Here is a 27,716-nt window from a genome sequence, read left to right as displayed (position 1 = left end):
TGTGTAACCATTAGCCAATCACTAACCAAGGTAACCCCCCCCCCCCCCCCCCCCCCCCCCACCTTATCACCTGAATCTCCTCCTAGAGCACCATTGTGTTCTTTGTAACCAAATCTCTCTCAGAGGGGCGTGGGGAGGGGCTCCTTATTTTCATCTAAAGTAACAGACAGAGAATCAGCACTTTGGAAACAGGGCTGAAACAGAGGGGATTATGGGTAATGCTGCAATGATCTGTTTGGTGTTTGGAACCAAACACTTCAGAGACATGTTGTGTATATATCTGAGACCTATAATATATTGATGAAAAACAGTATAATAGGGGACCTTTAAGAGTCATGCATTCAGAAACACTCACCACAAATGTAGAAAACGGTTGCCTGTAACTATACAGTAGCTAATGCTCAACACTGCTTCACATAAGGCTCCACACTGCAGTTGTGGATGAACACTTATAAGTAATTGAGACAGTGTACAGTATGTGGAAACAAATATCACTCTCTCACTCTGTGTTTTGGCATGGCTGACACAAAGTGAGGAGATCCTGAGCACATGTTTGGATAAGTGAAGAGCGAGCTACATAATTCTGCTCAAAGCAAGGTGAGTGATGACTATAACACAAGTCCAGAGTGTCCTTGTTCTGTTGCCATCGCTTCTCTAATGAGACCTCTCTGAAGAACCTACAGCACCGTGTGGCTCAGTCCAGCTTGACCTCGCTCCACTCTCGGTAGAATTAAGGAAATCTTCTACCTTCGTGACTGTGGCTATGGATACAGAATACACACTAATTATAGAAACATCTACGAAGTAGGGCAAAACTGCATGACCTTGGACTAATGAATATCTATGAAGAGAAAATGGCTGCTGCATCTTGTGCTGTTTGACGAGCAGGGATCAAAACGCTGATCCGTTTGACATGAGAGGGCATGACCTCTGACTTCAGCGAAATAAACTCAGTTTTCAAGAACAACCAACACATTGACAGAAATAACAATTGAAATGCTAAACATGTCATGCACAAGCTTCACTAAACAAAATAACAGAGAACTAAAAAGTGTTTCTTATCATATTTCCTCACTAGTTTAGTCTATTTTGAGTTTTATATATATCTGCATTGATTCATAAACTGCCCTACATTGCTGTCAAAATCTGCCCTGGAACAAAAACCAATGCATTCACATGGAGCCCTTGAAATAACAAAACGCAGGTTGTGGGATGTCACCTCGCCACCCCGGTCAATTAAACACCTCCCACTACAGGTTGGCTTCACTCAAAAGGCTCATTAACCCTTCTGACCAACCACCAGTCACAATCAGAAAAACATCCGTCACATTGGCCAATCCCTACATGGGCAACGCAGGTCAACACCCACACAAGTGACAGGGAATTGAATTGCTGGAGAGAACGTGGTTTGTCTGTGCACTTGAAAGACATTTGTTTATTCACAGCGAGCCACATTGACTTGTTTTTTTGTATATAATTGATATATGCGAGTGATATGAGGTAAATATTCTTCCAGGCAAGCATGAATGCGGTTGCATAAATCATCTCTAAAGCAGAACTGATGAGCTGAATCACAACGTTTTAAATTCAAACCCATTGAAAGGTTGACTAAAATAAATCTCCCAGATACATCACATTTGGAAATCAATGTGGCATTTACTTTAAAGTACAACTACGCCTTATGAAACGAAACGGGAGCAGCGATACATCCGAAGCGTCTTTGTGAGCTTGTTTTTTTTTTTCAGACCACTAGTCTTAATCTACTGGGTTGATCTCCCGGTTCCCGCGGGATTATAAAATGTCTGCAAACCTCAAAATATTTGAGGCAATCAACAACTCAACACGCATTTGGCGTTAGAATGCAAGAATGTGAAAACACACAAACGAATGGATGAAAAGGAGTGAAATATGAAGAGAAATAAGGGGGATCGGAGCGGTGCCCATTTCGGGGGTGTAAAATATGGAGAAGTGTGGATCATTGGGGGAGCTGCTCTGCCTGGGGGAACAGATGAAGGGAGGACACTCTGCCAAGATCTCTCCACTGGAGGGGGAGCTGAGGGACTGCAGCTCTATGGGAGGAAGAGTGTGCGCCTCGCATGCTGCTCTCCTCAATCTCAGTCTCACACGCCTGCATCGACACGTCGTCCCAGGCTCTCGCAGCAGAGGGAAATTGCCGCTGACAGGGCCTTGCAAACTTTCACAGCCATTTAGAAAGACTTACTCCCACACTTTTGTCACAGGCAGTTATTGCACAAGATACATGATATGAAACATTTACATCTTTTGAACTTGGCATCCCTTTTTTTTTTTTTTTACCAAGTTAGGCTTAAAAACCATTCATAATTTTTCAGCCTTGCGATCGGGCCCCAGTGCAGATGTAAACACAAGACGTGCCAAGTGAGACCCCGAGATAATGAAAATGCACAATTTTCAAGAAAGGAAATCTAAATGCTACTTCGTAAATTTGGGCTCCAAATCCAATCATGCTGTCCCGTGTTGCTATCACCGAAATACACGAGGCTGTCTTAAGCGAGATCAGAGGTTATTGCAGATGTTGTGTACCTTTACGTCCACGAGCAGCCAGTGTCTCCAGAGAGCAGAGGTCTTCAGGATCAACCTTCTGCAAACAGAAGGGTTTTCACACATTATTATTCTAAAACACACAAAGTGCTTAACTTCACTACCACACACAGTGAGATTGGCCCAGAGGAAGTGAAACAGTAACATCGGTAGCTGATCCCTTTTTCTTTTTCTAAATGCAGCCATGTGCTGTTCGTGCATCACTTTGCCCAAGGCTTGGGAGCCATCTCTGCAGCTAACAACACTTTGTTTAATACTTCAAAACAGATGCTTCATTTCACTTTCTTAGCTTTCACTTATTGAAACTAAAGATGTTGCAAAATGTGATTTTTATTGTGGATTATTGTGGATATTTTTTAAATAGTTACTTGATTTATTGAGTGGGTACACAAAGCTGGGAAACAGTTCATACCAGAAGGTTGGATTTGCCTTTTGTTGGCTTGACGCATTATCTTAACACTGCCTTACTTCAGCTGTCAAGGCTAAAATGTTGCTTGGAAAACAATAAAATACATGTGGCAATATTGTTGTAAAAAAAGCTTGAAATAAAACTGTTATTAAAAGGTGACGATATACATGAGAAAGTGTTGTGTAGCCATGCTGAACACCAAGTACAGCACACTCCTATTGCAAAAATACAGCTATTTTCTTCTGTTATTCCCTAGACTTCATATAATTACTGTGACATCAATAAAAATGACAAGATTTTGGATCGGATACAAAATCTTCTCGTTAACATATTCGCTGTAACTTTCTGCCACTTAACCAGTATCTTTGGACCCCTCAATCTGTCAATAGATAAAGTGAGAGAAAAAGCATCTTAACTAACACTTGATCACAGTTATTGGACGTTAACTTGGCGGCTTAACTGCTGGAAAATCTTCATTCTGTCTGTCCCTAAAAGTTAGAGAATTATGAGAGCAGATTGAATTATTGCGAGAGCACATTTGTCATCCCTGGTCCTGTGCCCAAAATCTGCCAGACCATATGATGGGCTTTTTTTATTTTGTTCACTTCCTCTACAAACAGAGACATTAATCAAGGCTGTTTCAATCCACTATGTCCTCTTACTGTATATATATATATACACACTTTCAACTGAAAACCATGATGATAATACATAAAAAACAGATGCAGCGTATCTTACATTCCTACGCTGTCTGCCAACAACACGTCTGTGAAACATTTAATAGAATCAAACGCTCGCATGTAAACATAAACCTCAAATGTATGTTTGTTGTGTCTTATCAAGACATTCTTAAAGGCCTCTGAAAATTATCGTAAGCCGATGTTCTTGAATGAGATAAAGAAATAGTCATGTATTTTTCTGCAGATGCTCAGTTTTCAGAAGGATTCTCTGCCTACCTGACAAGCAGTAATACGCGTAAACAACTAAGCCTAATAATAGGATAATACTGTAGTCTCAGCGATAGTGCCTGCAGGTAACATCCAGACACACCAGCAACAATAGAGCCTCCTCCACAGCCTGTCAAAAGTGACTCTATATCAGTGACCCCCCCGGGCAGCTTACCAACCATGACCTGTTGCCTTCTCAGGAGTTGTAATCCTCATTTGTACATATTTGCTACCAGGCAAATACACTGTGATAATGTAGTTACACTAATATTCAAGTCAGGCCCCGATGCATTCAGAAATAGCATGGTTTCAAATAACACACACACACACACACATGAAATGAGAGCATTTAAATTCAAAATGACCTCCAGTCACAATTATCGCTGAAAGAAATAGCACTTTATTGGATATTTCACGAAAGTTACCATGGATGAAGATAAACTGAATAGGACAGGCTTCCCAAAGCCAAATTTAGAACAAAATTAAATAGATTTCACATTAATTTCCATCAAAAACAACTGAAACATGGTCTATTTATGGTGGGCACCGGATTTCAATGATTTATGCGCACATTTTGTGCTTGAATTTCTACCTGTAAGAATCTGGCGGGTCCAGCTGGCACGGGCAGCAAATAATACAAGAGACTCCCTCCATGCTTGCACTTCACACATTGTGGCATGTACCCTTCTCTCTTACATGGACACTTTTTCTCTCCATCTGTCAAAATCCATATTAATTACGCACAGATATGTGTGAAAGACTCCAGGGAAAAACAGATGCATATTCTGCCATCTGAAATAATTTATCATGGCTTGAACAAACTAAATGTATATAAAAACTGGAAACTGAAAGGAACACGTTTCCTAAAATATGTTATGAGTACTAACCACTTTTAGTAATGAGATAACATTTGAGCCTTCATGATCATTTGAGATTTAGATCTGCTGCAGTTTCACAATTCTCTGACCAATGACACATTTTTTTTATAGTTGTATGTCAGACAAAGCTATTAGTAAAGAATTATTTTAATGTTTTTCATAAAGAGAATTCACTTTTTTTTTTAAAGAGTTAAGAGGTCAGCAGCCCAGTCTTTTAAGCTCGGTAATGCTATCTAAAGGACTTAGAAAATATCAGAGAAATCTGATAGCAGAAGTGAAATCTTGGTAGGTGTCAGACACAGACCGCAGAGCTTCATGGGGTTATACAGGAGGTTTCTGGGTGTAGGGTGTGGGCTGGAGGTGGGGGAGATTGAGCCAGCGTTCTCCTGGGATTAACCTCCCACTGCCTGCTTTGATCACTGCAAAACGGCCCGATGGGAACACACTTCAGACACCAGGCGGCTGGAATAAACCTGCAGCCGACTGGTCGTCTGTGTCACGCCTGCATCACCTCACCTTTGGCTGCCGGAAAACTCCCTGCTTCATATTTTCTTTAGTTTTTCCCTTTCAATAACCCTGAACAACTTGCAAATATTGTACTCACACTGACTCACTTTATTTTCATTTTATTTAAAGGGGACCCAGTATGCTTTTTGGGTTTTCCCTTTCCTGTAGTGAAAAACTATTTGTTCCTTCCAGAGGGAGTTTCTCTCCCACACACTGCCCCCCTGCCTGAAACGCCAACATTGGACTCCGCAACATAGTGACATCACTATGTAACACTGGTGCTTCTATAGAGTGGCGAAGTCACGCCCATCTACTTCCGGTCCATGGGACCTTATTTCGGAAAGATTATGAAGTCAATGGAGAGAGAAAACGTATCTTTCGATCCCGTTTAAATTGTGCCACGAATTACACATATGATGTTTGTCAATCTTAAACAATTATTTCCATCTCAAAAAAGTCCCAGTTTGTCGTAAAACTGTGGAAATATAAGACTATGAAAAATACGCAACTAGGAAGACTACAAATCCCAGAGTCGCGTAAGTGATGTCATAACTGATGTCACAATTGTTTTACTCCGCTAAATATAAGAGATAGCTTAAGAGATAAGATAACTTTAACAAGATGCCTGTGTGCTTAGTACCAGGTTGGTATCATACCAGCAATGGGTCTTGCTCGTTCTTTCGCTTCCCGTCTGATGAAAGGACCAGGAGTGGCTGGATCAAGTTAGCTACCTAGCTAGTAGCAAGCACGTTAGTTAGCATTACAGTCTTAGCCTTGTCATTTTTATTAGCCTTAACATGAAGTAACATCAAGTAACCCAAAATGTTAAACAGTAAGAGTAGTAGTCATATTTCGTGAATCCTTTGAAGAGCAATCTCACCGGTGTGATCATTCTATAATACACCATTTAAGAAATGCTAACACTACATTAGCACCGGCGATCTTTTCTACTTCATGCTATCTGCACAAATGGTTGAAATTAAACATTAAAAAGATCAGGCAGTTCAGAGAGAATCAAGGGAAGGCAGGCAGGCAGGCAGGCAGGCAGGCAGGCAGGCAGGCAGGCAGGCAGGCAGGCAGGCAGGCAGGCAGGCAGGTAGGCAGGCAGGCAGGCAGCTTTGCATGACATTCTTCTGGACGTGTTTCATTGTGGTGAGTATAGTGAGAGTAGTGACGGCCATCTTGGTGACGTGTGTTGTTGTGAGAGTCTGCGAGGCCTGAGATGTAGTTCATTAAGCGTTTCACACAAACAAATGTGTTACTTCACAGTTTTACAACACATTTGACTTGCAAAATTATCTTTTAAATTGACAAACATCATATGTGTAATTCGTGGCACAAATCAAACGGGATCGAAAGATAATCTTTCTCTCTCCATTGACTTCAATACATAATTTTTCCGAAATAAGGTCCCATGGAGCTCTCCCGGAAGGGGAGGGACTTCGCCACTCAATAGGCAAGCGATCCAACACAATGTACGTGATAGGCTAAGGGGGCGGGACATCTCTAAGTGGTTGACCAATCACAACAGAGCCGGCCAGCTAACCAATCAGAGCAGACTGAGCTCTGGTTTCAGACGGAGGGTGAAAAGAGCTGCTGCGGCACAGGCAGTATGAGGAAAATAAAGAGCTTAACATTAAAGGAAGGAGACATATCACAGGAGAGGAACTAACTACAGCTATGAAACCTGTAAGTGAGCATAATAGGGCCCCTTTAAAAAAACGGCAACTACTATGCAACTTACTTATATGGTATGATACATTTTAATATTCTTGTTTTTAGAAGTAGATTAGGTGTATTATAGAGTAACTTATTCTGTATATCTTATATTGTGTAACCTTTCGATAATATTTTGCTATATTTATTTTTCTACTGATGATAAGTATACATTTACAGTTTTTTTATTGTATTCTATATGTCTTTTTTATTTGTATCATATGTTTAACTAATGTGTAATGCCTGTAGACAAGCTGCTGTAACAAAGGATAATGAAAGTATATCTAATGTACTCCAATTCACTGTTATCTCTGGTCAGTAGTGTTGAAGAGGGTAAAAAGTGAAGAGCTGGCATCTAGAGTGTAATGGGGGAATCACTTACAGTACACATTTTTTTTTTAACTCAATACCTGTTCCTGATTATGTATCATAGAAATGCAGGTGTCATTTTTCAAATAAATGTTTATATTCCCAAACAATGACTCCCACTCCGTGTCAATAGGAGTAGACTATTTGCAAAACAGAAGACGGTATAGAACGAAAGCGGAAGAATACCAGTGTCTCTGAGGAAGTAAACTACTGGCTTACCTTTGAGTGAACTCTGCTGGGGATGAGAATCAGAGAGATGTCTAATCGCTGCTTTCGTAGATCTGCCTGAGCTATCGAGCCCCGCTCTGCTAACTGATGACACCACGAAGGGCGAGAGTGAGTTAGCGAGAGGGAGGGAGGAGAGGCCCCTCGGCGAGTTTACAAGTTCATGCTTTATCCCTGACCCAATACCAAACAGTGTCATCCGTGTAGCTGCCTATTAATACACCCATGGCTTTATCCTTCCCCGTTATAAATCCACAACATCAGCCGCTGCACACAGAACCAACGACGTTTCATTAAATGGTCAACTGTGCTCACCGCTCGCCCCCGGGCAACGCAACGCATCGATCTCAAATCCCGGTTTAAGTAGCAAAAATACTTGAACTCGTTTGGTAATTAAGGTATCTGTGTTGTGATTAAGACACAGCGATGGCTTAGCAATCATCGACTGCAGCTTAGAACGAGGTTGAAAGATCGAAAATAAAAACACTAAGACACGTCTGGAAGAGAATTTTCTAGATGATGAAAAAAATCTATTTTGGTTGTTTTTGCAGTAAGTTAATAATAAACTGAATCTGTCATGTTAATGTTAAATCTACAGCGCAGAGATGTTTGACTTTTTATATAAAAGTCTAATTTCTGAGGTAGGATATGAGTAAGATTGGAAGAAGAGAAAGCGATGGGGAAGTGGTTCTACTGTCAGGGTTCATCCTGTTGGAGAGGAGGTCAAAGGTCAGCCAGACAGCAGTAATTGAATCCTGACCGGAGAGTGGGGGGCCGTAGACCCAAAAATGAGATGGAGATAGAAGGGGGGCTGAGGCTCTCACCTAGAGGTCACCGTCCTCTCAGGTGAGGAGGTCCTTGTTGGTCATTAATAATAGTCGCTGAAGCTTTGAAACCTCATTGTTCCTCACTACAAGCAGCATTTGAAAAGAAAGTCTAAAGGGCAGAAGGGTCGTCGGCGGACAAAAGAAAAAACTGAATTCTTCTGAAAATCTTGTCAAACAATATGTCTTTTTATTCCTAAGGTCTTGAATATGGAGACATAAGTCAGCTATGATATCTACAACTGACAAGCAGGTGTACCACACAGAAAGTAGCTTTGTTACTAAAACAGACTTACATTATGACTAATAGCAGTAGTATAGTATTAGTAGTAATCATATTATGTCTGAGTAAAATACGAAAATACTCAGTGCTTTTCAATTGTGAACTATTTAAATAACCGGAGTAAATGGCTTAACCATTTCATAAACTATTTATGAAATCCATTGATATCACCCACACCCGCTCCCGAGACCACATCACTCCCATCCTCCAGAACCTCCACTGGCTCCCCGTCCGTCAAAGAATCCACTTCAAAGTCCTCCTCATAACTTACAAAGCCCTCAACAACCAGGCCCCCCCCCCCTACCTCACAGACCTGCTGCACCACCACACCCCTTCCCGCTGCCTCCGCTCATCAGAAGCCAACCTCCTATCCATCCCCACCCGCACCAATCACTGGACCTGCGGGGACAGAGCCTTCTCCGTCGCTGCCCCCTCCCTCTGGAACTCACTCCCACAACCCATCAGAGACTGCACCGACCTCACCACCTTCAAAATAACTCACAAAAACTCACCTCTTCAATCTGGCTTTTCATGTGTGATTGTTTTTGTATTATTTGACTTTAACTTTAACTATATATTTATTTGTTGTTCCTTTCTTCTCTTTTCTTTTTTTCTTCACTATTATCTGTAAAGCGTCTTTGAGCACCTGTAAAAGCGCTAACAAATTAAATCTATTATTATTATTATTATTATTATATCAGGAAAGCAGAAAATCTACACATCTACACTGCAGCCTGAAAACCCCGCAGTTTTCACTTTGCCTTGGCTGACCGTAGAAACAGTTTGACTTGTACGTAGCCAATGCAGTAACTATCACAATGGTTTGGCTTATTGAAAGCTGATGTTCTCGCACGATAATTGCTTTTGAGTTTGTTTCTTTATTGTTGAACACACTTATTGTAAGTCGCTCGGGATAACATTACATCTTTGAAAAGCTAGAAACATGCTATATCTTGATTATATATTATATCAGTCTCGAGGTATGAAATGACATATCGGGATAGAAGATGTGGGCCATATCCCCCAGCTCTAATCCAACACATCAAATGGCTTCACTCTCAAACATCACCTTTGGCTTGTAATGTGTGTGTGTGTGTGTTTTGTGACATTGTTGGCACTAAGTGTTGAGTGAAATTAGAAAGCAAATGAGGTCATTCCTGCTATACACGTAATAGGTTGGAATCTATGCACATACATATAGAGTAATCAGAATGAGATTGTATTTGACTATATGCTTGTTTTGATTTTGCCCTGCTGCTTTTGTAACTCAGCAGAGAACATGGCACCATTCACTATTAAACTCCATAACACATCATCTCAGTTCTTCTTACCACTTTGGTGCAACTTGAGTGCTATCGCTGCCTCTGAGACGATTATACAAGACGATTCGGGGAATTTCAGAAGAGCCAGTAACAACGACAGTTACTGGTTTAACACATTGATTATTGACACATGTAAATGATATGCAAAGAGAATGCCAATACTCCTCAGTGTGTTCTTAAGCGCCTCACACAGTGCGGGCTGCTCACTACCTCCAAACCTGCCTATTTTTAACTCAGCCTCCCTCCCACACAGGAGTGGAGTGTGAAGTGGCTTATAAATCCACACTTGGAAGAGCCACATGGTCAAAAAAAAAAAAAAAGTCACATGTGGATACAAACGTATATTCTAGGCCCAAAGACAACACAGCCACTCGATCCCGGCCAAGGAGCCACTCAGAGGAGTGAGCTGCAGCTGAGGAGGCAGCAGTTCACATGGAATCAGAGCAGATATCAAACACAAGTTCAGATTATTACATAACCATGAAAAACACACGATTACAATGCAAACATGTTATAGAATTAACACATGAAGGTAAGAAAGCAATATGTTTTAAAGCTTAATGATTCTGCACTTTCAATACAAATCTTGGTCTATGTGTTACATGCAAGTTCTTCCATACATGTTGGCCAATAAAACCAAAAAAAGAAAGTGCAATGATAAACTTAACACGGGCAGTCTGTCCTGAACTCTGTTTGTAAAGCCTTGTATGTTCGTGGTGCAGTTTGCCATGAAGCCATAGCTAACATTAAGATGGTTCACAGTCTGATTGAAGCTTGAGGGGGGTGAAGGAATTAGCAGCAGCCTAGGGAACCATTTCTGCATTTCTCTCAACATTGAAGACCTCTTTCACCGCGCCATGCTTGCGAACACAGCCGTGCTCATGTTAAGCTTATTAGTCACCCTGGATGCGATCTTGCTAGCTGCGGCTTTCAACACTTTCTAGTGGTGGCTTTACACACATACACCTACTCACTGCCGTGAAAGCATTTCTGCAAATGCACATGCTCAAACACAGTAACTACCACTAACAGGTACTCTAAAGTAGCGAGCAGTCAGGCTAAATGAGGCAAGAGGGAAATATTTGTGTCATGTAGTTTGGCTGCTGAGAACACAACACAGTCACACGGGGCAAATTGCAGCACTGGACTCATATCCGTAATTAGTCTGTCATGCATGTCAAACACGGAGAGGCACAGATCTGCCGTTTTACCACCAAGTGCAGCCTATAAAAGTTAATGGTGAGCTTATACTTATTACTTCACCAGGATTCGGGAATCTAAATCAACTATTTTGATTCCAAAAGTACATTTTGGAGAAAGAGAGAGAGAAAAAAAGGATCTTTTCAGGATGGTTATCAGATTTCATGTGCAACTGAAAACAGGAAGTTGTTATGATATTCAAAAAGCTGTAAACACATAAAGCTCATATTTAACATGTGCTCTCCAAACTGACTTTATCTGGGTCATTACATTTTATTTTGGCAGCTTCTTCATTCTTGTGGAAAGCAATTGTTTGATTTTTTTTGTTTGGAGCGAGAAGAAAAGCTTCAGCTAAATAATCGGTTTATTTTAATAGGAACATAATTGCTATTGTTGCATCTGTTTTGACACTTACTGCTGTCTATAATGTAATATGTGAAAGGCTTGCAACAGTTACACTTCCTGGGGAACCATCATGCAACACAATTCGGAGGACGGTGGGATACATGCTGCCATGACGGGAGCTTAGTTGTAAGCACTCTGACACTCATTCCTATTTGGCCACCAGAGCTGTTAAAGGTGTCAGGCCTGTTCACAGGCACTGTGTGTCTCACCAGCCAAGATGGCTTCCACATTTTTTCCATCATGATTAATTATGGTTTCTGATGGTAGTACAGTGAGAAAGTGTAAATTATTCCCACATTTTCCTGTGCCCTCCGTTCAGTCACTGTTGTGTAGGAAGATGCTATTGACGCCATTCATGGATGGCGACCAAAAGGCATCTACATGGGGTGGCAAACTCTAGAGCTTATTAAGGGGTGGGATTTTTGAAGGGAGGAGGGGCGCTTGGCGTGTGGGCTGAACCTAGTCAAGACTGCCAGTTGACAGGGCCAGATTTTCCAGTATGGAAGAGTCTTGTTTCAGTGGGCGAAGCTGGGTGTTGGGAGACTGGGAGAGAGGACTGCCCAGGGCTTGGAAGCTCGAAACTGAATATTTCAAACAGACAAGCACCGTCTGTGTTCCAGTGTCACCAGCCCACCCGTCTGACAATCAGGGCCATGTCATCACACGGCTCTGAGTAATGCAGGGAGCACTCTCACCACCTTACAAGTTGTGGCAAACTAAGATGTCGGAGCAGTCTGAGGTCCCAGCAGCAGGAAAAAGGCTTTGAAAGATATACAGCACAAGGTACGAAAGAAAGAAAAGAACAGTCAACGTGTTCACCTACAGGCAAAACATTAAGAGCATGAATAGCAAAGCTGGGAGAAACGCAACCACAATACTGCGCTTGGATTTGAATCCTTAAGAAAATCCACAATATGTCCTCAAAAATGCACACTGCACACAAAATCCTTAGTTTTGGAGAACTGGTTTAAATAAAATAATTCGTCTGACAGATCATTTTGTGTGCGTAGATATATTTAGCGCTGTCAGAGAGGACATCACAGAGAATGGCACTTGTATCACAATGCGGAAACTGTTATCAGAGGAGGTACAGGTTTATGGTTCAAGGGCTCGTCCATTCATAGAGAACAAGCTCAGCCTCTCTGCCTGACACACTGATAAAGACGGCACAAATAAAACAGCTCCACAGCTCCATCTTTGCCTCTCCCCAAGGGAATAATATATCACCCATCTGAATGTGGCACATATTGAATCATTTCCAGCGTTGATGATTCATTTGAATAAATCAGCCTTTTTTATTTTGCCAACTTAAAATGATACTGAATTAAGGGAACTGGAGTCACATTGTGTGATATGAGGAAGGACAGGTGTTGCCAGTCTTCTATAGGACTGGTAATCCTAATCCCCCTTTCAAGAACCAATTAATGACTACAGCAATAATCTTCGCATATATGTTGTTGCAATTCCTTTTTTGACTGTCAACCATAACCTGCCTAGCTCACATAGAACAAATCCAGGGGGATATGTCGCTGCAGGCAGATAGGATCTTATCCTGGATTTGCATAGATAAACGTACAGCAATAATTCAAGGAGCACACGGGACGGATGCAGTTCTGACCCAAGATATATTCTCAATCTGACCGTACACTATTGACAGGACCTGCTCTCGGGAGCTTCATTATTATATATGGTTGATCCAGAGAGGTCCTCTTGTTATCTGCATTAACTCTTAACAAATATCAAATTACATTAAATATGGAGGCTTTCTTAACAACAAACGTTCAATGTCTTGGAAAAAAAAGAAGAAGCTACAGATGTACAGAATCAGCCTATCGGCAAATTTGAGGAATCAGAAGCTTGTGCAATGAAAGGGTTATATCCGCATTCAAGCTAAGAGACATATACACAGACACAAATCCTGTTGAGCTGAGCCGAGCAGAGATACCCTACCAGCCCTCCAAGGCACAATTAGGATTTCACGGGGGGAAGAAATCTACATTCCTGCACACATGAAAAAAGTCCTTTCTCCCTCCCCACAACAATATCAACTTTTTACTCAAGGAAAAAACCTGAAGCACCACTCGATAGGATTTGGACAAAGAAATATAAAAACAAAGCCAGGAGAGAAAAAATATAAATTTAAGCTGCAGTTGTTAAAGAAAAAATATTATGGTTGAGGAAAATCCAGTCCTAAGCCTCCCAGTTCCAATCAATTTCCCCTATTCTCTGTGATGTGAAAAGAAGCAACCACTCATAGTTTGTTTGAAGTGCTTGTCTGTGTGGAGCTGCGATGTGTTCAACAACATTTTGTGTGGACAGCCTCAGTGTAGGATTTTAACACCTGGAAATTCAGTCCGAGTACAGCAGGTCAAGTACCTCCGTTTGAATAGGGGGATGGATAGAGCAAAACGCTATTCATTTTACGAGGTGTCCTAATAAGTGGACGCATTTACAGAAACACATCATAGTTAAACCATTACGGCACAGCAGACACAATATGTGTTTATCGACAGTATGTTTTCTGCTGTTTGCTGGTTGTTATGTTGACCAGTTCGCAGCATTTCCTGCAAACAGAATCAAATGCAGAATAAAGGATGTCTCTATCTACCAAGGTTGGATATATAGGATGTGGAACACATTTCCTTACATGGACAATAAAGTATATCGTATCGGTTCAGCGATGCAAAAGTGAGGGACTAAGACTTTTTTATTAAAATAATCTATTATGCTTCGTTTTTTCATTCAGTTTTGTTATTTTAGAGTAAAACAACTACCATTATTTAGTCAGATTAATAACTGTATTTGTTTCCTATCTGCAAATAGGGTCATTTCAAGCACAAATATATTTGTTCAGGTTCTCAATGCATTTTGTGTTCCTAAAATCACAGTCGTCTGAATATTATCAACAAATCACGCAAAGATAAGATGGTACCCTGCGCTTTAGGTCATTAGGATAGACATTTTAAATTAGTTTCTAATATTTTAAGGACAAAACTATTCATTGGATATTAATCAAGATCGTGTTACTTGATTATAAAAAATACATTATCACGGTATTAAATAGACGAGTCCATGGCCCTAGTATTGAGCTCCTTTGCTCTGTTGTGTTATTTTTGATGATAATCTGGTGGCAGCACATGCTTAACTGTTAAACATGGTTTTCTTTATTTTAATTATTTTGTGTGTTTTTGTATTTCTTCTCACTTTGACCATCGTAAAAATGTGTTGTGTTTCATCTGTTTGATCCTGTAAAGCACTTTGAATTGCATCACTGTATGAATTGTGCTATACAAATAAATTGCCTTGCCTTGCCTTAACTGGATGCATCAAAGTTAATGACCTGCAGCTTTTTAAAGCCACTCATTAGGGTCATAACAGATTAACTATTCAACAGTGATCAAGCCAATAACTGTGAAAAAGTGAGAAAACAGCTAGGTGGCAAATACACTGAACACAAGTCACATTAGACGTTGATAATGAATATGAATGCGTGGCTTGACATTGCCGTCTTGATTTTTGTATAGCTTTGAAACTATTCACTTATCCATTAAATAAAACATATGAAAACAAATTTGCAGAGCTGATTAAAAAAATGCCTTCATAGTTCAAGCAACTCTTCAAAGTCTCATGAAACAAAGTGAATCATGGTTGAGCCACATTTACTTTGACCCCTTCATGTCTGATTTAACTTTGAAAGACACCAAGCTAAATACCATGGAGACAATAAATGGACTCAGGCTTCAGCCAGAATAAATGTTTCCAAGTTTGAACGTACAGTTCCACTGATGCAATCTGGCAAAGCTAATGCCCTGAAGCTCATCCATAGAGCATTATGCCAAATAAAGACATTATCACTACTTGAGCTTGAACAAGACCTTTTAGCTGCCCGGCCTGTGAAGTGGTGTTTTAAGGGAAAACACATTGTAACCGTCACTACTGATTCTCAGATTTGTGTCGCGTCTGAAGAAAAGGTTAAGCACATCATCTCTCTGAAAATGCCCAGATCTGCAGTCAGGCATAAAGTTGGCGCCCAGATAAATCGTGCCATCACTGAGCTTCAGTTTTCTCATTATCCATACCTCTCGTGACATTCACAGAAAGAAACAAAGCATCCTGCCAACACCTACTCTGAGAGAGAGCTCTTTCAGTTCAGCTCTAAAGCTGAGAGCTGCAAACCTCCACACCACAGTGTGGGCAGTGCTGGCAGAGCCACGTGCCTAAGAACACTGACTGAGCGCAACAGTTGGACTAATAACAGAACAAAAAAATAAAATGGACACACAGCGGGGACAGCCAGAGCTCCACAGCTGAGTAGCAGGTTGACTTCAGCCCACTCCCCTCTTATTCCAGAGCGAAAGACGTCCACAATGCCTCTGGGGTCTTAGTGCCATGAGGGGCGTTGAGCTCACAGCTTCAGCCACTTCAGGGTAAAGCAAATCACTTTAATATGTTAAGAAGATTAAGCTGGATAAATGTCTAGATAGATTTTTTTTGAAAAGCCACGTAAATCTGTAGTGTTTTTATTCGGGGAGGAGCGGTGTGTGAGTCAGCTGAGACGATCAACACAAGCCCAACAGAATGCGACGTGATTGGTTAAAAGGAAATTGGGCTTATTTGAGATTTTGCATTTTAAGCTTCTTGAATCTAAGACCATCCCACCTCTTTCTTATTATTTTTAACACCAACCTTTGGGACAACAAAACTATGGGAAAAAAACAGTGGTCACACTTTCATGTGCCACAGCTTTCTCAGCTTAGACTTAAGACTCAAACACAAAGAAGAAATGTTAAAGTTGAGGGTTTTCAAAGTGAAGGGTTTTTAAATGTCTTGGTGCATTCTTCAGGTATATCAATCAAGTCAAATTCTTTAATTGAACAAGTTTATATTCCATTTTTAAAACGGTTGGAAGACTATCTTAAAATGAAAGAATCTGAGGGTGTCCGCCTGTCAGCTCGCTGTGCTAGAAATTGAGTGTGAAAGCGAAAGGGAGAAATGGAACAAATAATGTAAAGGGATTAACAAATCATTTGCATAACATTTTCTCTCTGCTTCCAAACTACAGGATCAGGGAAATGACAAGGAAGGCAGCGTTATGATCCCCTGTTCTCAGATCAATCAAGCATCAATGGACCCGATCGCAGCTACCATTAGTGACAAGCTTTTAAAGAGAAAAGGAAAATGAATCACCGTTAGCATATCTTGAAAAACAGACCCATGAGGTAACGAAAACTGAAAGGTAACAGAAATCATCTGAGGAAAAGCATTCACTAAAGAAGAGGAACGTGCATCTTTGAAAAGATACTTTACTTCCAGCGTGCCAAACGTGTTTCCTCCATCCAGAGTTAAGACAATAAGACCACTGAGGAGATGAAGGGGATGGCATTATGGAGAGTTAAGCATTATGAGCAGCCCTGAAGCTGTTCCTAAAGAAGGTGAATCAGAGGATTGGGACACAAGTGTAACTAAACCCTGCGCCGGACCACAAATGTGAAGCACAAAACATTTTGGGCAATATGCCACTAAGCCATGGCATCTGGGTCTTAAGTAAACTTCAAATCATCGCTCACTTACTTAGTTCTAAAAGAAAAGAAGCTGTCAAAGAGAAAAGAAGTTAATTACCTCAGTTTAAAACTTAAGCACCACAGTAATCCTGTCCATAAAGTCCTCAAGAGTTTCTATATTAAAACTCTTTTTTAAGGGAAATTATAGAATCTTAAAGAAAGTTTAGATATCCATTTTTCTGTCCTGAACTTTCTTACAAACAAAGACACTTGGTGAAAGCCCGGAGATTTCTTGCAATCATAACATTTCATTTTGTTGTTGTTTTGGCCTCTGTGGGTGACTTTTGGTGTATTGTTTCTGTTTTGTATGGTTTGGAATTTCTTTATCTTTCAGTTTGTAGTAATTTTGTGGTCATGTTTGAGACCTTTGACCAGGGCGTGATTTAGTAACTCAAAGGAGAGCCATTTTTAAAAATAATATAGGCTTTTTGCCTTCAACTTACATTGTTTTCTTGTACCTATTCTGTTTAAACTGTCTGTATTAATATTCAATTATTTGAAAAAAAAATTCAGGATCATGTTTGTATTTTGTCTCCATGCTGTAATGTTCAAAAAGCTCTTAACTTCTCTCATACTGCCTCTGCTGCAGCACCTCTTTTCACCCTCTGTCTGAAACCAGAGCCCAGTCTGCTCTGATTGGTTAGCTGGCAGGCTCTGTTGTGATTGGTCAACCACTTACTGTAGATATGTCCTGCCACGTACAATGTTTTGGAGCGTTAACCAATGGAAACGCGAATGTTACATAGTGATGTCATACAAACGGGAGAAAACAAAGGAGTCCAATGTAGTCGTTTCAGGAAGGGGGGGGGGGGGGGGGGGGGTAAAAACCATAAAAGGGGCTCTTTAAGTGTAGGTGTCTATCTTCACCTGATAGAAGAAGCACAAACAAAAATATGGGTATTGGCTTTCAGGCAAATTGTTAATTTAAAAGTAGGTAACATAATTGCTGGACACATCTCATTATGGGAGGCTGTGGCTCAGTGGATAGTGTTCTGGACTTCGAATAAGGGGGTAGCAAGTTCGAGTCCCACTGCAGTCAGCATGTCGTTGTGTCCCTGGGCAAGACACTTCACCCCACATTGCTCCTGTGGGGATTGTCCACAGTACTGAATGTATGTAAGTCGCTTTGGGTAAAAGCGTCTAACAAAATGATATGTAATAATAATTATTATTATTATTAAAATGCACAGGTTTCAAAGAGTGCAAAGTGCGGCCGAGTCTTCTCCAGATCTTACAATGACTTCCTGGTAAATGATAGGATTCTGTGGCTCATATAAATAGAAATGTAATCTTGTATGTTTGTCTAAGTATCCACAGCAGCAGATGCACTTCCCATGCAGATTATGAATCTCTGTTTGAACAGATCTCGCCGTCAATGTATATGAACTGACAAGATAGAATCTCTGTGTGAATACTGAATAATAATCAGGTTCAGGTTCTTTTTTATTAAAGACCCGCTGCTACTCTAAGTCTTTGTTATTGCCTCTGTGCTGGAGCTTCTTTGCACATTTGGATCTAATTGAGGAATTTTAAAATTGTAATGCATGTGTCAAGTTTGGAACCCGTTTCCAAACATTTGAACAATGTATGATGCATTTTTATGACTTTAGCAGAATGTAGGTGAAGTTGACCTTTCCATTAAATACTTTAAAAAAGTTTCAATGCATTAAAGCAAAGATTTGAAACGTCTTTTGAATCGGCTTTACATGTTGAACCACCTCCTTTTCTCATTTTCTCCTATACCGCTGTTTTCATAGAAACCTGACCATTGTCATCCATAAGAGCATCTCAGAGCTCCCTTAATCTGCCCTTATCCTTCCATTGATAATACAATGCATGTTCATGGTAATTGAAATCATATTTTACTCACATCCACAGAGCAAAAAAAGTATTGCTGCCTACGCTCTTCAACGAAATGAAAGGTGAAGGAATACCATGCTACTGCGAAAACAGGGCACAAAAGGGTCGCTTTAAAGAATACATATCGACAGTCGGTGTTGTGTGGACACATGGAAGGGGGAGGGAAGAAGAAAACAGGCAAAAGAGATGAGAGGAATAAGACAATGTAAAAATACAGTGACTTACAGTGTATACATTTGTCAGGTGCAATCTCACTTATGCACAAGAGGCGTTTGCACACATCCTTTCGAGCACCTGCCCCAGTAGTGGTCAGTGTCCCATAGCCATGCTTCACAGAGTGCAAATGATTATTCTCCTGTGTGGAAAGGTGGCTTAGCCTTTTCCACGCAGAAGAATAATCATTTAGGTTTATTGCCTCTCTTCATTCCACTGAATATGCATAATCAATCCAGCTCCTGGTAGCAGAAGGGTTGTAATTCTTCCCTCTTCAGGAAGCTTGCATGAATCACATATGTTGTGTAGCAATGGGCAACGAGTGAATGGAGCGGGACACGGGTCAGCTTAACAGGGTGTTATAATGACAAAGGGGAACATTAGCTAAGGAAATAAACTCCCTGAATCTCGGCCAAACACGCTTATTTAATCCGGCGCAGCCATAAACACCCACCTGATGACACTGAATATGCAATTAGATGGATATTACAGAACATGCTTCACTTGTTGACCCTCACTGTCAGTCAAAGGCTCAAGGAAGCGTCTCCTCTGTTCATCTAAATATACATCCGTTTGAATGGAGTCTATCGCCTACTGAAATAAAAATCCCTATCTTTGCACTCTCACATCCCCAACATGAAGACCTATCAGGAATCCTGCATGGGTGGACATGTAGGCTTTCCTAGGAATGACAGGGTCTGCTAAAGAGGAACCCCACCCTCGCGTTCTCCAGCATGCCAACCCAGAGGAGAGTGGGCAGCGCTGAGACGGCAGCCTGCCGTGGGCACTGCCAGGCTTAAATCTGCCCTGTCGTCATCGTAGGCTTGCAGAAAAGAACGCTGAGATTCACCAAAAAAAAAAAAAAAAAAAAAAAAGAGGAGGGGGATCGTTGCATTTAAATCCTCTCTCAACGCCCCCACATGTTTTAGCAAAGCATAAAAATCATTCACAGAGAGAGAGAAAGCGAAAGAGAAAAAAGATAGAGGGAAATAGAGAGGAAACAGCTATTAGCAGCAGTAAGCAAGCTCAAGAGATCATAGTGAGGCAGCTCTAATCGCAGTAATGGTTTAAACCCTCATTCCATCCACCAGATGCAAGACACGTCTACCCAAAAACAAGGCTTTGAAATCCCCCATGTCTAAGAATGTGCCCTGTGGCTATGGTCCTTACTAAAAAAGAAATAAGTCAACAACAACTACAGAGCTGCCTCCACTTCTGGAGTAACTGTGAGGTAAAGATAGCTCCTGTGGCCTGTGTTGTTTACAACTACATTGAGGAATGACGAGCATGCCTGGGTTCAAATAAAAACACTGTCGCTGATCTGGGGATTAAACATGAGAATGCACACGAGAACAAGAATGTCAATGTTTAGTTGATTGTATATATAGACATTGCTTTTAGTTAAAGAGGTGGCTTACTTTTGTATAGCGGGCCAAGAAGCTTTTGTTTTAAACTGATTGTTGTTCTTTTGAAAGGTTGTTTGTTAAAGTTGTATCATTGAATTGCTTGAAAATTGTGTAATGAAATGCTGAAGCCCTTGAAAACACTTCATTGTATTAAAATGAAGGTGCCACAAAACACATATTACAAACAAAAACATAGGTGAGTTTTGGCGTTCAACCATATTTTTGTAATTTAAACATCAGTAAAAATAGGCGAATCCTTGAATTAAACATTCTTTGGTTGAGCCAGAAGCACACCTAGATGAGCTTCTGTGTGACCAAAAAACTAACATGCTTTTTAATCCTTTTCTCCAGGAGTTCTGAGTTCTTTGGTTATTTCTGGATTTTCTTAAATTCCTCAATTCTTTGATTATTTTCTGCAGGTGAAGCTTCACCCGACAGCTTTTCTGTCCAGCAGCCAAGTTTAACAATTGATAATTAAAAGTGAAGTTGTTATGGTCGAACACAGAAGAAAATGGTTTCATGTTTCACAGCAATTCCATTTTCTGATCCCCGAAACCCAATTTACGGTATAATGACACGAGGTTGTTGTGATTGAAGATATTTGTCTTGTGATAGTCCAGTTACAGCTTTAGCTAGAAGTGTATTTACGGACTAACAGTAAAACAAAGACACTAATCACCAGATATATGTTCTTCTGTTGTTCTTTGTAAAGGTCAGAGGTTATTTCATTCATAAAAATAGGTCTTTTAAAACGTGGCCACATTCCGCTACCTGTACCTTTAACTTGTAACGAACATTTCTTAACATGTTCCCATTAAATAATATTCTCATGTCTGCTTAGTTTCCAATTCCTTATTACACTTACTTTATATTGATGATACTAACTGTAGCCATTAGCCAATAGATGTCCCACTTGTTTTGAAGGCTTTGAAGTATAAATAGTATTTCTAAAAATGCATCACCAGTACACATGCCAGGTTTTGCTAACACATAAGTTTGAGTGTCAAATCACTGCTCTGTAGTTTGAACACAGTAATGTGCAGTTTCTGTGGCCTTTTGCTTTTGTTTTTGGTTATGAACACCTATTTAGAGGCGGGTTTATGGGATTACTGCCCATTGCGCTCCATTACAATTACTCAGCAGGCATGCATCCCGTCCCAGTAATGAAGTGGGTGTTGCAGTGGGTGGATTTGAAACTGAGCGGCCACTATTCTGTATTCTAGCTACTGGGTACACGGGCTGAGTGGCAGAGAATAGCAGCAGCGATGGCAGCGTGGCACAGGGACAGAAAGCGTGGTGGACCAGAAGACCAAGCGCAGAACCAGAGGCAACAATCTGATCCTTCAAACGGCGCACGCTTATATAAGTGTCAGGAGAAATGGAGAATTACATTTCAAAGCCCAGTAAATAAAGTTTGTATTGATTTAATCCAACATGTAATCTGTTTTGCTGTCTGACACTGATGCTGGCAATAAAAGAGAATCATGTAAGACAGCATTATAGATAATACGACCATAGATCAAATGGAGTTTGGGCAACAGAAGGGCAATAGATCATGTTCAAGCTAGAGTGCTTAGCTGTGGAATTCATAAACTACCTCCTAAATCGAGGTGGCTTTCAATTTAAGTTTTCAATTTACAGAGAGAGGATATGGTGTGCGCTTGATGCAATTTTATCGTCAACTTCAGCAGGGGGTCTGCAGATTGGGAACTTTGTCTCTCTCAATTTGTCCCTCAACCGTAAAAGAACATGATGCACTAAGGAAATGCACGTATGAAAAACTATACATGCGAGTAAATCTCGGTGAAAATGTGATATGTGGCATAAAAAGACTTAGTACTTTTAGAAGAGAATACTGCATGTTATTAAAGCCTGACTACATGTACTGTAAAAAAAATACATTTGTCCTCATCAGCAAATATCATTCTGACATTGCAATGTATTTCTTTTAAAATCATATTTTGCACACTCGTCTAATCTAAATCTAATATTGTAACGCAGACTGTAAACCTCAAACTGTAGTTTCACTGTATTGCTTAGATTTAAACCAAACCTTTACAAATAAAAAGGTATGGTTTAATAATTATGATTAGTATTCTATTTTTGTTTAAGAGTCATTGTTTGAGTTTCTACATAAATAAGAAATAATTCGTTAAACGTGAGTAAGCACTAAGAAATACTAATTCACACACTGGTTTATTAAAGCACACACACCTTATTGGGCTTCCTGATTAAATGAATAACAGTGTTGACTCCTAAGGATGCAGATGGTTTGCCTGTAGCTTTACTTGTTTGAAAAAGTCATTAAAATAGTTATGATTCAAAATCAGTAAGTAAATAAAAAACTTAGCTGAAATCGTTTTTTACTTTATGATTGATGTTATCGGATTTTCTGAATTTGTATAAACTGTAGCTTCGTTTATCACAGTTGCTTCTTAAAGGGCTGCAAGTATGATGTGCTAGCACCCCCCTGTGGTGGAAACGTTCACATGGGTGTCAGTAATAGAGCTACATAAGATAATGCAGATAAATTAAGGCAGGGGTGTCAAACTCAAATACACAGTGGGCCAAATAAAAGAAAATGGGTACTAGTCGAGGGCCGGACTGGTTCAATGTTTATTGCAGAACTTATTGAAATGAACTTATTGCACATATTAAACCTGGAACTAACAAAGCTTAAATTATTGCCTATAAAAACAACATTAAACATTAAATAATCAGTTGCATTAATTTCTTCTGGCTCTACCTGCAGCTTCTCCCAAGTCATTTCTTATGATTACATTTTCCACAGGCCAACAACAGCTTCAAAAAAACTATTTCCCTCAAATAACAAAACAAACATGCCCTGTTGTCTCAAGAAAAAAAGTGCAGAAGGAAACATCCATTAAACTCAGTGTGCTGCTCTGTGATGCTAGTTCAAGCCAGATACTTGGCATCTCATCTTGGGTGCAAGTTTATCAATGTTTGTGCTCAGGCTCTGAGCTGAGGAAACCCTCAGGATGGAGTGAAGGTGTGCGTGCAATATACCGGCGGGCCAGATCTAATAGTAATCAAACATTATCCTGCGGGCCGAAATGAAATCCACCAAGGGCCTGATTTGGCCCCCGGGCCTTGAGTTTGACACATGTAAGGTATAGAATATAGAAGCACAGACTCAAAACTTGAGCTGATATTTAAAATATTGCTGAAAATCTATTTAATGTTTATACTTTTTCTAAATGCTCTGAACCTTTTGTTCCTTGTGCCAATAAGTTAGGATCTGTTGAGGTTTAGATGCAGCTTGTTTGATGTATTACTGCACTCTAGTGTTAAAAATAAGCACATGCACGTTTGCCATATAAAAGACTACACCACGGAAAACAATGACACTGAAAATCCAACACAAAATGGAATACAAACTCTTGTCTGAGGTTTGAGGAGTATGTTTTTGTTTAAAAAGAGACAAGGGGATGATAATCAGACACATAAAGATGAGGATTTATTATTAAAATCTGACTAAAATCTGCTGTGCAGGGCTACAGTATCAAAGACGTCCAGACCACTTTGGAATTTGTATAATTTGTTGGTTCTGGTTCAGTTCGTTCTACTATTTAATAACACAAAGGTGGGAAATCTTATATTTTTAAACACACATCCATCTCTTACCTTGTGTACTCCAGGAAAGTAAATCATGGCGCTTTCCAAACTATGCTAACTTTTTCTCTCAGGTCCTTTGGAATTACCAGGCAATTGTCAATCTGCAGTTGTGGATGGATGACCTCTAATTCACCACTTTATTGAAAAGAGATACAGAGTTACATTTAGTTTTGGATTACATTCTGTATTGAGGGCTAAATTGACTAACATCCTGAAAGGTACAGATGCTACCATTAGAAATAAAGGTTGTTATCGGTTGGAGTCTGCAGAGTGAGGAAATGTCAAAACAAACAAGAAACTGTATTGGCTTATAATCGCAGACTCCACCTATACGTGGTTAAGAAGTTCAAATATTACTGACAGAAAGAAGAATCCAGAGAGCTTAGGGTGTCAGGTGTTGCTCCCACGTGGCAAAACCCCAAAACAGAGGCGCATGCCTGCATGACAGCGGTGCTCAGTTAGACCAGGAGTAATTACTCCAGCCAAATTAGTTTTGCTTGTTCTTGTTGAAATATGCTAGATTCAAATAGTACTGTAAAATATAGTCTGACTGTAACAAAGCCAGCTGTCACTCAAGGTTAAAGGAGGCTTGTCCACACTGACAGCTTGTGAAGAATGTATTACAACTTGTCATTTATATTGAATGAGTAACATGTCATGCATCTTTCAAACAGAACAGTTCTTGAACATTAGGCTAAATAAAAAATATGTTCAATGGAGGATAATAACTTTGACTGAAATGCTTCTTACGTACAGCTTTTATTAAGCGTGTTGAGTCTATATTAGGGATGCTAGAAACTGACCATGATCAAAATCGAAAATCGGAGAGCCCCCCCCCCCCCCCCGGGGGAGAGAAAAAACAAAACTAACTCTTGCATTTGACCTCATTTGCACTTGTCAGTTTGAAATAGTTCCACGAGGAACCCTTCTTTCCTTTGTTCATCTTTAGTTTTGTTCTCACTCCAATAAATCAATCGCACGTGTGACGGAGAGGGGGGGGGGGGGGTGCGGGGTCGGTGTGTATCAGCGCAGTGAAGGGCTTCCTCCAAGTTTACAGTAAAACAAACTGGTGGTGTGACCAATGGCCATTTACAATTATTAATACTATTACTATTATTAGCATTAGTCTATATTTTGGTTAAAACTAAGCCAGAAAAAAAAAAACATAAATAATAATAAAAATATATATAAATAAAATCGAATTTTAAAAATAATTTTCGATGATGGAGACTGTAACGAATATTCGAATAATCGAATAATCGCTGGCATCCCTAGTCTATATGTCTAAATACTCAAACAAAATTCCCTAAAAAATGTCCCTGGGAAAAATATGTGTTCTTTAAATGTGGTATGTATTTCTATCCGACAACAAAATGATTTTAATACAATACCATATATGTAAAACAAAAGCAAGGACACTTACTGTTTAAGAACTGGACTTACTAGGACATAGTACACATTTCTGTCTTAAAGGTCCCATGTCATGGCCATTTCTACTGATCATAATTCCATTGTTGAGGTCTACTAGAATAGATTTACATTGTTCAATGTTCCAAAATGACATTGGTTTCTCATACAGCATCTCTGCATTTGTTGGAGCTCCTGCCCCCCCCCCCTCCCTATGAGCCCACTGCGCTCTGATTGGTCAGCTAGCCCACTCTGTTCTGATGAGTCCACCACCGTTACAGCGGAACATCAGTGATTATGTGTTACAATGGCGTTTGTTAGCAACCAGTAATGACAAACAGATGAGAATGCTGCATGGGGTCTGGGTGCCGTGTTGGCGGGACGTTGAGCGGCTCGCTGCTGTGAGGAGCGGACAGTGTGAGCTGGGTCATTTCCTGGTTGCTGCGTGGGGTCTGCGAGACAGCGAGACATCGCTACAGGGTGTACTTTGAGGGTTTGTGACTTTGCAGACTGTTTACATGCAGAAAAAGCTACATAGCACACAAGGGGACGGGTAATAACCGGAAAAGCATGACATGGGACCTTTAAATCCTATATGAATTATACAAACTACATTTCACCTATTTTGCAGTCTTGGCCAGTTAGCTTATTTACACACTTCCTGTTAGACTAGTCCCTAAACCGTACGTATACATTGTTACAATTGATCCTATTTATCAACCATCTTGTTAATTACTTTGTTAATTAAGTGACACATGTTTAGTATATTTTCCAAAATGTGTTGATGTTACTCTGTTCAATCTAATAAATAATGTGTGCACTTGAGTATAATATCTTATACAGTATGTCAAAGAGACATTTGAGAAGCTGTAATTTTTGTAGAACAATATACAGCTTAAATAAAAATGATAAACTGTATTACACCTAGTGTGCAGTGTCTTATTTACACACCTGTCCCTGCCTAAACCTAACTGACTGGAGTCTGAACCACAGACAAATGAAGTCTAGACGACAGCTGCAGCAAACGTGATGAGAGGAATCCTGGTTTACTTAACAGAAATGGAGCCAATTAGACAATGTCCCTACTAAATTACCATATGTAAATGTGTGTCAAGAGTTCCTGTTTTACTTTAAATTAAGGAGAAACGCAGCACACTGCAAAAAATAATGCATTGTGCTGTTAATGCGTTACTATATTTAACAACATTCGGTTTATGTCAACGCTTGACTACACGGTTTATTTTTAACCGACTTATCTACAGTATGGTTGCACTGACAAGACACAACGCTCTCATTTAACTTGGGAAGACATTTTTAGAAGTAGCACATTAGCTTAAAGTTAGCCTGCACTTGTTTTAGCTTGTTTATATGTATGCAGTGTCACGCGCTTTACACGTCGACACCAGTCTATGGTCGACACACAGATGGTACAATTTAGGAAGTGTACGTTAAGATAGCGAGCAGACATTAAATAAATTCAGTCTTGCAGTTTTCATAGTTCGGCTACATGAATTTGTTATGAACATTACCATTTCTCAGGAGTTGTCCACTTGTGTTTTCTGCAGGTGTCTTCCTCTGGTTCATGCGCAGCTGCGTCTGTGAGGCTGCACAAGTTTCATATGACACAGCTAAAAGAGGTGAAGGAAGTAGGTCTACTCAGATCTTGTTCTTAAGTAAAAGTAGACGACGTACGTAACCTGAGTGTAGGAATACTATGTCAGAAGTAAAAGTCCTGCAATCATAGTTACTCAAATAAAAGTACAAAAGTATCATAATCCACTTAAAGTACCAAAAGTACACTCATTATGCAGATTAGTCCATTCTAGAAAAGTATATTACATGTTTTGATTATAATTATTGATGCATTAAAGTGTTATCAAAGCTGGTAAAGGTGCAGGGTAGCTTGTGAATTTACTCCAGGTGTAACTAAAGACCTGGACAAGACTAAGACCTATCATGCTATATTTG

General features: G+C 40.0%; 1 protein-coding gene across 3 annotated transcripts in view; it reads right to left on the bottom strand.

The window, feature by feature from the left end:
* pebp4 (phosphatidylethanolamine binding protein 4) overlaps positions 1-27,367 on the bottom strand; it is a 63,921-nt gene extending 36,554 nt beyond the window's left edge. The window contains exons 1-3 of one of the 3 annotated variants that reach the window (XM_079686159.1): positions 27,278-27,367; positions 24,351-24,476; positions 2,563-2,620 (exon numbers count right to left, since the gene is read on the bottom strand). In XM_079686159.1, coding sequence (XP_079542285.1) covers positions 2,563-2,620; positions 24,351-24,377 — 85 coding nt within the window. In that variant the 5' untranslated portion in view covers positions 24,378-24,476; positions 27,278-27,367. The remainder of the gene's footprint in view (positions 1-2,562; positions 2,621-24,350; positions 24,477-27,277) is intronic. The other 2 variants (XR_013809084.1, XM_079686160.1) reach the window with 2 other exon arrangements.
* Between the last annotated feature and the right edge of the window lie 349 nt (positions 27,368-27,716).

This window comes from Notothenia rossii (assembly GCF_949606895.1).
Source record: "Notothenia rossii genome assembly, chromosome: 6".
Taxonomy (NCBI): Eukaryota; Metazoa; Chordata; class Actinopteri; order Perciformes; family Nototheniidae; genus Notothenia; species Notothenia rossii.
This window is presented reverse-complemented; position numbering and strand designations above follow the sequence as displayed.